General features: G+C 40.0%; 1 protein-coding gene and 1 long non-coding RNA gene across 2 annotated transcripts; both read right to left on the bottom strand.

Moving 5' to 3' along the window:
• Positions 1-658: 658 nt before the first annotated feature.
• Positions 659-1702, bottom strand: LOC125722866 (uncharacterized). Its single transcript, XR_007386677.1, has 3 exons — positions 1572-1702; positions 1038-1084; positions 659-881 (listed from the first exon to the last, which is right to left on the bottom strand). It is a non-coding gene; the product is annotated as an uncharacterized LOC125722866 (long non-coding RNA).
• Positions 1703-2525: 823 nt separating this feature from the next.
• LOC125722859 (immunoglobulin kappa light chain-like) lies at positions 2526-5058 on the bottom strand (the record flags this gene model as incomplete). The annotated part of the gene is made up of 2 exons (XM_048999070.1): positions 2526-2875; positions 4767-5058. Coding segments are annotated over 2 exons (642 nt in total), but the record flags the coding sequence as incomplete, so codon positions are not given.
• Between the last annotated feature and the right edge of the window lie 7194 nt (positions 5059-12252).

Below are 12252 nucleotides of genomic sequence, written 5' to 3'. Positions count from 1 at the left end.
TGAGTGTGTGTGCATGTGTGTGTCTGTGTGTGTATGTTTGTGTGTGTGTGTATGTGTGTGCATGTGTGTTTGTGTGTCTGTGTGTGTTCGTGTGTGTGTGCATGTGTGTGTTTCTGTGTCTGTGTGTGTTTGTGTGTCTGTGTTTGTGTGTGTGTCTATGTGTGTGTATGTGTGTGTATGTTTGTGAGCCAAGTAACAGGACAGGGAGCAAGAAACAAAACTCCTCTTTCTTAATTATCCACATCGTTATTAACGACACAGGTATATATACAGGTACATATACAGGTACATGTATATACTCAAAAATACATACAGTACACAACATTAAATGAAAAACGTAATTTAAGAACACTTGAAATTTTCATTCAGTTTCTTTCATCTGTTTAATATAATCGATCAGTCCCTGTGCGTTTGCCCCAAACCATTCAGCATGGTACACAAGGGAGACAAGTAAGCATGTGTCACATCAAAGAACTGATTGCAACAACTCAGCCTTTCCACAACATTAAAGCCGCTTATTCCCCCCCATGCCATGAAGAAATAATCTCTGTGGCTCCCCTCTCCCCCTCCCTCAGCCCCCAGTCTGGCTTGAACATTTGCACTTCCAGTAAAAATGCGCCCCAAACACACTGACACCAAACTCCGTAAAATCCTGTGATTCAGTCTCAGAAGCACTGGCTCCCCTGCCCTCCTCTGAACATTATTAAAGCTACACCCTGAACACTCTGTGTGACTGACATGAATGAGAAGCATCTTTATTCATAATCTCTGTAGCGGAGGTCAGAATACAGAGTGTCATTATTCCCGTCTTTCTTCTGTCTCCTGGGTTTTGGCTTCTTAAGGTTCAGGGCAGCGTAATTCAGTGTGTCCTCGTCATGGCACTGGGGAGACAAAGATGGCAGAATTGGATTGAAAAAATCGGTTTGCTATTACTTATATGCACAAATAGCACTTAAAATGCTGATCCCAGGATGGAAATCAGTCTGAGGTTCATTTGTTTTACTGACGATTTGTAATTTGAAATATTTATTACATACTTGCTTGCGTGACCATTCCACTTTTGATATATCACTGTTCTTTTCATCTGTTTAAAATATATAACACATCAATATATTATTTAATTTCACACAGTATCATAAAGTGGTCAGATAACATTCAGAATTTTCAAGCAATCAACATCCTTTTTGTCTCAAAAATGAAAGTAAAAATGACTTCTGTCAATTTAAGTGTGCTTGTTTGGATATGTGTTATTTGTTCTCATATATCATATATAATAAAATTGCTATAAAGGAGATCTTGGTAATAAAAGTTATTGATATGCAACTTATTGCAACATGTATATTTCAATAGATTTTGCAAAATATGAAAGATATAATACAAAAATGTAAATCTTACAGTACAAAAAGGTTTATATAAATAAGGTGAGATTTAATAATGGATTTTTAAACTGTATTACCTGCAAGAGTGGTTTTAATATGAAAATTTTATCTATCATAAAACAATTTTATATTTCTATAATTTGTTAAAATCTACATTTTGTCCTTCTGAGTGCATAAAGCCGGGCAGCGTACCTGCACAGTGCGTACAGGTCAGTTTACATCTTATACAAATGAGAGCAACGTTCAGAATAATGCTGCAAGATAAAACTATCAGCAAGCCAGAGTGAAGAGGATCCAGCAGCTTCTGAAAGCCTGTAACAAAGAGATAGATTTCAGCATAATGATATAGAGACACATTTCCCATTTGCTTACATTACATTAGTTAAAGATCAAATCTATAACACATTACAGCAGTTGTTTTGTAAATAGTCCAATTTTAACATGAACTTTATTTGCATTTTAACAATTTCTATTGTCAAATTTGAAATAATTATTAAATTAACATCTGTGTAATTAAATTTAAGCACTTAAATTAGAAAATTCATTACATTAAAATAAGAAATAAATGTCTTAATAGCAGAATAAGCTAAATAAAACTTTGAAGCAGATATACTCTCCACACTGGTTGCTACCATCTATATCCAGCTGTGTGCCGTTCCCAAACAGCATCTCCCCACACTGGGTGTTACCATCTATATCCAGCTGTGTTCCGTTCCCAAACAGCATCTCCCCACACTGGGTGTTACCATCTATATCCAGCTGTGTGCCGTTCCCAAACAGCATCTCCCCACACTGGGTGTTACCATCTATATCCAGCTGTGTGCCGTTCCCAAACAGCATCTCCCCACGCTGGGTGTTACCATCTATATCCAGCTGTGTGCCGTTCCCAAACAGCATCTCCCCACGCTGGGTGTTACCATCTATATCCAGCTGTGTGCCGTTCCCAAACAGCATCTCCCCACACTGGGTGTTACCATCTATATCCAGCTGTGTTCCGTTCCCAAACAGCATCTCCCCACGCTGGGTGTTACCATCTATATCCAGCTGTGTGCCGTTCCCAAACAGCATCTCCCCACACTGGGTGTTACCGTCTATATCCAGCTGTGTTTCGTTCCCAAACAGCATCTCCCCTCACTGGGTGTTACCATCTATATCCAGCTTGGTCCCATTGCCAAACAGCATCTCCCCACACATGGCCACGGCGCAGTAGTAAGTCCCAGCATCGGAGAGGCTGAGGTTCCCCTTGGGGAGGCTGTAGACGCAGCTCCGTGTAGGAGATCCAGCCTCAGGGCTCTTCTCACACTCATCACTGCTGTTTCCGTGGCTGTAAATGACTCCAGGAAGGGATTCTCCTGATCCATGTCTGAACCAGTAAACACTGTGTTCTCCTGCACAGCTCCCAGTCTCTATCGTACACTGCAGACTCACAGAGTCTCCTGGCTGCAATGTGTCAGACACAGGCTGCTGTACCACAGTCCTGCTGTTGGAGTCTTTACCTGAAAAGCAAAATAGTCATGATGACAGCGCTTTGAGAATAACAATGGAAAATACAGATCCTCAAAAATTGTTCTTACAGATTTTTGGGAACTGAATCGATGTTCTTCTAGCCATCCAAGAAATCAGTAACTTCTTGGAGAACAGTTGACATTCTTTTCTCTTTTTATTGTATTACTGCTTATTAGTATATATCAGGTAACACTATACATTAACTGCACCTACATAATACCTAAATAAAAATTATATGATAACAAACATTATAATTATATAATGTCTTGTATTAATGTATGAAGGTAGATGAATATAATTAATTTCAATTCAAAGAAATGAAGTGTGTAAAGTGTACTTTATATTTTCATGATTTTCGTGACTTTACATTTGGTTTATGTTGCCCCTTTTCCACAGGAAGGTATTTATTGTTTTTGCATATTTAGTTCTTGATGTGTTTTGGTATTTTTGAGCATTTTGCTGTAGTACCTGCATGATTTAATTCAAGAGCCGAAGAGCTGTTTGCCCATTACTAGTTTGTCTATCTTTTAACATTAAAGAAAAAGTATACATAGTAAAAGGAATTACTTGGTTTGGTAGTTGCTCCTATTTATTTTCTTATGCGCACAAAAGTAAGTTTTTCTGTTCAACCATAGCACTACAGCGAAAAGCAAAACGTCATGGCAAATGCAATTATGCTTCATTCCAATACACATTGCTAATTTTTCATTATTATTACATTTAGTCAGCATAATATCTTCAAAGGTTTCATGATTTAATCTGCAATCTTCTGGCCTGAAATCTTTTCCTGCTACACTGAAGACTCTCTCAGCGTGTGCAGAGAAAGCTGCAGCCAAAGGGTTGGCATCCTCTGATAAACATGGTTGGCTCAGGTATCGGTGACATTATGTGAAGCTTTCATGGCAGAAATAGGGACTAGTTTGACTTTTGATGCAGGAAAAGTGTTTGGGACGTTTCTTAGGTTAGAAACTGTAGTCACTGCAGCCAACACTGACTTCTAAGGAGAGACACTCAGCTCTTCCTATGAGCAGATCCACCATGGTGCACAAAATGACAGTTTAATTATTATTTTAGGTGACACTTCAAATGTTGCATTATTTCATTCTGAACAAAACGACATTTTTATAACAATGATGTATAACAATGTTAATGTGTTTATGTATAATTCATATTTAAATTAAAGTTCATATTTTAGTTAAAAGCTACACCTACAGTACATATATGAACTTGAATTTGAATCCAAACCCTTTTTCGTTCTTCTTCTTTAAATTCAAATATAAATTTCAATGCCACAACCTGTTTTCAACCACAATTCAAATGTAATTCAGATTAACAAAATGAACTGAAATTCAAGTTCATATACATATTCAAAATCCTGAATTTTAGGATACGTATTTGAGAATTTCATTCTCAAATCAGTTCTGAATGGTGCACATCCCTAGTTCATATGTTAAATTATTTTTTTTTTTCAGCGTGAATACACACTGACTGCTCAGATAAATAACGTCAAAAAATAATTTTCTTTCGTTGCTTAAGATTTTTGCACAGTCCTATACTGTATATAGCAACTCAAACATTTTTTTATGTTATTTCTTTTAAAGAGGCTGCAATGTGTAACATTAACATCTGTATAAAGAGAAGGTTAGGCGTTTTGGCTGACAGCAAGCAAAATGCAACAAATTGTATAATAATAATAATAATAATAATAATGAATGATTTTGTTTGATGTTTAGAAAAACATTTATGGAACAAAGCAGACAATAAGGTATCTTTGCTAATTTTATATCGACAAACAACTAAACTGTCAAAATTATTTTGCAGGGAACAATCTTACTGACATTATAATAAATCAAATATGAAAATAGCTGGAATCTCATTTACCTGTGGTTATGACAAAGGTTCCATTCCCAAAGGTGACCTCATGAAGAAACACAGCAGCACAATAATACACTGCAGAATCTGACGGCTCCACGTTAGAAATAGTGAGGTTAAAACTCCCCTCTGCATTCAGTAAGGAGTAACGTTTTATGCTTTTATATTCCTTGTAAAATTCACCAGGTACGTAGAGAAGTGCTTTCGCCATGAGCTGGGGCTTCTGACCAACAGCTTGTTTGAACCAAGCAACATAAGAAACATCTTCTGGACAGAAGCATGTCAGGGTCACACTGTCTCCAAGGTGAACCCTCATCAGGTGACTGGGCTGAACAACATCTGCAGTCAGTGCAGTGTCTGCAAAAACAGAAAAACAAAAAAATCATAATCAAATAAGACATATAATAGTAATCTAAATAACTATTAACTATGATGAAGATTAAATGGCCAAATTCCACTGGTCACATCATATAGATAAATGAAAATATTAAAATCCAAAAATAATTTATATTTTATCTTATCTTACTAATGAAAATGAGAAGACCAAAGAGTCTGAACATCTTTGTGGTTCCACTGTTTAGAATAAACTGCTCTGCTGCTAAGTGAGAGATCATGGTCGTGGTCGGGATGAAAGGGCAGGAAACAGAGAGGAAACAGAGAGACACACATCAGGCTGATCTGATTGGCTGTTCACATGGGAATTTAAGTAATAGTGAAAAAGCATTTTAATGTGCACTTACATGACGTTTATTAATTTACTCCTTAACATCCAGTTAAAATGAGAACAATCAGATAAACAGGAGCAGATTGTAGCTTTACTGCTTACATTTATATTCACACATTTGCATTTAAAAACAAGCATTTTAAATGATGTACATGATAGTAAATAGTGAATCAGTTTATTTGCCACTCTACACATTACATTGGCGCCCATTATAAGGAACTGTACAGCGACATTGCAGTTCCTCAGTTGCTTTGATGCATTTCTGGAATCACCCTTAACATCTGCAAAACTGTAAGTGCATTTCCCAAAACAATTCGTGCAAACAGCACCACACAGATGGACTGTCTACAAAAAAGTCATAGAGGCCACCAGCAGCCCGCATACCACACCGTAAGGCCATATGTTAGCATGCTATCTATGGCAGAGCAGTAGGAGGCCACCAGCAGCCCGCATACCACACCGTAAGGCAGCATGTTAGGATGCTCTCTATGGCAGAGCAGTTGGAGGTCCCGATCAAGAAATCCGACAAGTTACCCCGATAAGCCAGTAAGCCCGCTTCATAGAACAGGCCACAGGACTGGTTTGGGTGAGATAGTCCGAGTAGTAGGTAGAAATCAGGATGGAGACTGAGTGTGGGTCTAACAGGTGAGCAGATGTAGGACAGAATGTAGAGCCCTCTAGTGGAGTGCCTGTGCATGACTGAATGTATGGTTTGGGTCTGATGGTCTGAATAGTTGGTAGAAATAGGCACCTTCCTACCTGATGTGGTAGGTCTAGATAAGGGGTCACCAACATGGTGCCCCAAGGATGCCCCCAATGACCACATGAGTTGCCCGTGGACCTGTTCTATAAAATAGCACAACTCACCAGCGAACATCATCTAAAATTTAATTTTATCCTGTTTCTAATCTATCACATTTGCATTTATATAGATTTGAAATTGAATATAAAAAAGCATTTAAAACATGTTTATCATACATGAAGTTTAGACATGTTTAGGAGGGCGTTTCAAACTGATATCAAACTTCGTATGGCTCAGTACCTGTGAAGTAGCTCTCCGTTTTAAAAAGGTTGGTGACCCCTGGTCTAGATCTTGCAAGTTTGTTTGTACTGGCTGTGTGAACATACTGTAGCACTGTTAAGAATATGCAACACAGCCTGAGTTGGGGATCTGCTGTATGCATCAGTAATATAATGCTTTGTCTTTCTCTAGGCTGTTCATTAAGACATAAAGCCTGAAAGTTTTCTGAATGGCATTAATGAAATTGAGCACTGCCCCCACCTGCTGGCCAATTTATTAAAACACTGAAATCGCTGTCTGCACAGGCTGACGTGTCATTTAAGTCTGATAATTTTCTATGAGTCAAACGGCAAGAAAATGACAAGAAGTTAAAAACATGGAGTTAGATGAAGGAGAAAAGATTACAAATTTGAAGATTATGAAATCAGGACATGTCAGCCAAGGTGGGTCTTAAACATATGGACGGAAGTATGAGCGCTAAACTTAAACGGGTTCACTTGTAACCGCTGCCACCAAATTTCGTTAAATTGCTGGGGAGGTCCAGATACATAAGACAGGAATAGATGGATTATTCTTTATTAATATACAGACAAGGGTTACAACCCTCCCTAGGGCAATAGAAGGAGATACCTGCCACGGGACATTCTAAAACGCTTAATGTGAAAATGCGTAACGCAACGTAATGTATCAAAACAGCCACCACAAATCACCAAATTTCTCGCGAATGTATCTGGCTATAAAGACTTACCTGACAAGAAATCAAAACCGAAATGCTACGAATATGGACTTTTTTTTATGGGCGTCAATGGAGAGGAAAACGCTTGACGTAAGATGAAGTCCATATTCCTAGCATTTCGGTTTTGATTTCTTCCCTGGCATGGGTGACGGGTACACCACGTTCCCCAAGCCACGTTAGGCTCGAGCGAACTGCCCGGAGAAACCGCTCACACCAGCGCTGCAACCCGATCTCCTCCCCTTTTAAACACACATTTCTATGGCGTTAAATTAATGCCAAAAGTCGTGCGCATAAAAACCACGCGCGCATGCGCTCGCGAACAGAAAATCCATGCTCTCTACGCGCTCGCGATTGCACAGCACTCACTCACTCGCTCGGCGTTAAATTAGTGCCAAAAGTAGAACCACGGGCGTGTGTGTGCTCGAGTGCTGAAAACCCATCCCCTCTACGTGCTCGCGTCTGCACAGCACTCGCTCGCTCGAATTTCCCACTTCGTCTTACCATATATAAAAGAATGGGCCAATGTACGACTGTGAATGTATGATTGTGAATATCATTTCTTAATACAACATCACACAGCCAATTTAATAAATTCAAATCCTGGGAAGAGCGCTCGTCAGATATTAGTTCTCGGGTTAGTGTTAGCAGACTATAGGCGAAACCACCTTAAGTGCTATCTGTTAATGTTTATTAAATTAGCATTAGAATGGAGAGGTTTTTAATATCTTTTGTCCTTGTAGCTGCTAAATACACTCATTATTAAAGCCATAAAGCTGTCTACCTGCTACATTGGAATCTCCACTGAGTAAGTGTTTTTTATGGATTTTATTTAACTTTATTTGACTCTGGTCCTTAGATCTAATGTCATACTTCTTCATTTATATTGTTTGTGAAAAGGTTTACCACGGTCAAACAGAGCAGCCACTACATCATCATACATGAACAAGCACCTCACAAAACAAAAACATTTCATTTTCATAATTAAAACTTTTGAATGGTAGGCCTAGTGTGTGGATCAGAGACCAGATCTTGACACCTCAATAACTATAATTTGTTCTGTGAACAGCTCAGATACCACCTTCTCGAAAGTCTTCTGCATAAAATAGAAATGGGATTCAGCGCGACTCCACTAAATTTGGATTACCTGGAGTTCCTTTGTCATCAGGAGCTGTATCTTCTGCAGGCCCTGTCTAATCACATTGAAGTACCTCCTGCTATCACCCTGGCTTTGCAAGAGCTCTTTGACCTTGTGAGGGCACATCTGGAACGTCCAGCCCCATGTGTCACACCGGAAGTCGCTGCCACCAATAGACGACCCAAGATTTTGATTGAAGAACAACGTTTGAAAGAAATGTTCCATACTCAACTTCCTGTGCCTTGCATAGCCACACTGATGGGTGTTTCAAGAAGAACAATCTTAAGAAGAATGAAAGAGTATGAGCTCTGTGTTAGGGACACATATAATTCCATCAGTGATGAGGAACTTCACAATTTTTTTTTTTTTTTTTGTGAGAACTTGAAAACAAAACAAAACTTGGAAAAAATATATGCTCATTCACCAATTTTCTAATCTGGGGTCTAAAGTGGTCAGGCTTGCAAGTGTATTTGGTTATTTGTCTATCCTAGCTTGTTGCAGTGTATATTTCCTGTATATTTTGCATGTAAAAATGTTGTTTGTTATGTCAGTGCTTAATATTATCATGTAGTCTTCATGAACTTTCTTCATCTTGGCCAGGGACTGCATTTGAAAAATAGGCACTTGACCAAATTTGGCACATTTTCAGAAATGCCAGCAACAATACTAATAATGAACACCCCTCTAACTGACTCTCAGTTGGTTTAGAAAAAAGACTTTTAAGAGAAAATAAAGCCTTCCTTTGGTTTTGCATTTTTCTCTTTTTTGTTGGCTGTGCACAATATAACAGAAGAATACATTACAATTATATTAGTTAAGAAATAACAGATTGCGTATATACAATATTAAGGTGATAACAACAACCCTCACTGTCTCTAGGTGCTGCTTCAGACAGGGCATTCTGCAGCAGGGACACTACCCGTCGTGCAGCATCCTGCAAATCTCCCTATCACAACAGCTCACATAACAGAATAACATTAGTGTATGATTCAGTAGGGCTAGTCCAGGTCTGGAAAGTAGTTGGGCCAGATTTTCAAACCAAAAAATTTAGCTGGGCCAGACATTTTCAGCGGCCCAGTAAGCAGCAGGTAATGGCATTTTAAACAAACACAAATCAAGGTACATTATTTTAAAAAACTACAACTGAACAGAATCTGAGAGCAATATTTTTTTTTCACTTCTGAAATGAGAAAAATATTTTGGTCGTATCTGACCTAGACGCATCCCAAAGAAAAAAAATGCCTATTAGATGGTAAACTGCCAGACATAAAGAAAAAGGGAAAAATCGTCTATAATCATCATCCGCTTATACTGTGGTGATCCATTTCACCCACACAGGCATGATCACCATAAGCGGTTTCCACATTTTTGTCGAGGTGACTATTCACTTTACCTTTGCTTTCTCCGACATCTTCCTGATTCTGCCGCCAACAAGGGGCTCATAGGGTGGAGACTGAGGGTGTTAAACAGACCAATCTTTTGTCATTGAATGCAACAAATAATATATTTATCTGTCAAAAGTCCAGCACCAGGAAAAGCAACAGAGTGACAGTAGAAACTGCAATAATAATGGAAGTGCGCCGCCCTACAGGGAAGGAGGAGTGATGGGAGTCCCGGTGGTGGCTAAGCGCGCGTGGGGAGAGGCGTCGTACTGTGAGGCTTCATGAACTTCCGATGGGGCAGTGCTGTCATACAGCGGGGAACCTGAGAGGGGCACTGTGGCCGGGTGCAAGAGCCCTGGGTAATGAGTTGTAGAGCTGCGCAGGAACTGAGAGCCCAAGCTGTTGGACATTCCACTGGACTAGGAGACTGGGGTGAGTGAGCAGGAGCTCATTGACCACAAACTGGGATACTGGCTGTGTGTGAGCAATGGGGTGGAGATTAAGGAAAGACGTTAAATCAGCATGCAGTGTTGCCTGGAAACAACAACAAATATACTACAGTGTCACTGTACTAAAACAATATCAAAATAATGCCTATTTTTTATTCATTTTACTTGTAGAGTGCAAAGTACAAAGGAAAACAAAGAGTAACTATGGCGACATAAATCAAAGCATGTCCCAGAATGCAGTGATGGGCCTGAATGGATCAGGACAGAAGAAGGCGAAAGACCTGTTAACGAGGTGAGACGATGCAGACACAGGCCAGGATGTGGGTATAGGCGAGAACAAGAGGGAAGACGGGGGCCCGAGACTCAGCATGGGGGCAGGTGGGGGAGGGGAGGCACGGGCTCACCTGGAGCTGCTCCCGGAGGTGCCGCTATGACTCATGGGTAACATGCCGGAATGGGACGGCACCTGTAGGCTGGACCAGTTGTCATGGGAGGGCAACATGGACAGACAGATAGACGAGCTGTCTGAATAAGCAGCTGCAAGTATAAAACAATAAATGAAGCAGGTATGTGGTGGGCAGTGTTACAGTGTCCTTAATATGGTCAATACAGAAAAGGCATGTTATCATGTTATGTATATACTGCCTCCAGTTACTTAATGCCTAACTTTAATACATTGATTGATTTGTTCACTGCTGCAGCCTGTGTCAACTTTCCTTTCAGACAGATGTAAAGTCCTTTCTGTTTTTGTTCTGTGGAGTTTTTTTTGAACCGCATATGGCTGAATTCTGTTAAACCTCAGACTGAAGAAAATTGTGTTAATTGAAAAGCAAATATCAAAAACTCAGTCTGCAGGAATGTTTTTCTGAATATTTCTGTGGACTTTTGGAAATTTCACGAAATTCCATCGCTCCATTACATAAACACTGAGTGAGATTTCATTCCCATTACTGCAACGTATGAAGAGGATTATGACTTATTACTTTAGGTTATCGGACTGAGTGAGTTTTGGAAATTTGCTCTTCGATAACTGAAGCAGTGCTGTGAATGCAGAGGTTATATGCGTCGCATAATCAACAGAACTGTATGTTTATGTCTTGTCTTAATTATTTTGATTAAATGTCTGACTATTCCCAATATGTGTGAACTTACTTGGCCAAATAAAGCTGATTCTGATTCAGTCAGAGGGTAATCGTCGGTGTGCTGTACTATCGTGGTAACCCACACAGAGAGCTTAGGACCATGATTTCAGTGTGTGCTTGTGTGAGGGGACAGGCAGGGCGGCTGGTCACTGGGTGATGCACTCCTGTGGGTATAGGGGCTGGGATAGGGTGCAAAGCGGTTACTCCTCAAGGAGGAGTAACGGTCACAGCCGTGGGGGGAGGAGAGGGAGAGGGTGCTCCCAAACTGGGGGTGTGGGTTTGATGAAGAGCAGAGAGACCCTGAGTCTGGGATGAACCAGCTGCCTACTGAAATCAAAGCGGATAAAGACAGAAACTAGAACCTCAAACTAAACAACACAAACAACAATATCAAGTTATATTCAATCATTAAACCGTTATATATTTAATCTAAACAATAGTAATAAATATCGTTCCGATTCAAAATATCATTTACGGGTGAATCTTATGACTTGCATTGGGAAACAGGAAACGGGCCAAGCTGCAGGGCCAGTTCAAAGGCATAGTGCGAGGCGCCCAGAAAGGGGGCGAGGTCTGGGCGGAGTCAGCTAAAGAAGAAAAAGGCCTGACCTTTTTCTGGATGCTGTGGACTGTGTTTGTGTGTGAGCTGCAGCTGCATGTTCCTTACATTTTTTTATTAACACCAGCACTGTGAGGTTTGGCCTGGACTGGGTCCTGTCCTGCACGGTTGAAGACATGTTGACTGATGGTCAGCCCGTGTTCTGTTGGATCCCACAGAAAGGAAATGGGAATCCCATTTGGATCGGATGCTGACAGTTGAAAAAAAACTCATGTCTGTGTGTTATGAAAGAATATCAATAAATGTTTCCGAAAGGGGATGACTCATTTGGTGATTATTTACGGCTT

Source organism: Brienomyrus brachyistius, unplaced genomic scaffold, assembly GCF_023856365.1.
Source record: "Brienomyrus brachyistius isolate T26 unplaced genomic scaffold, BBRACH_0.4 scaffold43, whole genome shotgun sequence".
NCBI classification, from domain to species: domain Eukaryota; kingdom Metazoa; phylum Chordata; class Actinopteri; order Osteoglossiformes; family Mormyridae; genus Brienomyrus; species Brienomyrus brachyistius.
This window is presented reverse-complemented; position numbering and strand designations above follow the sequence as displayed.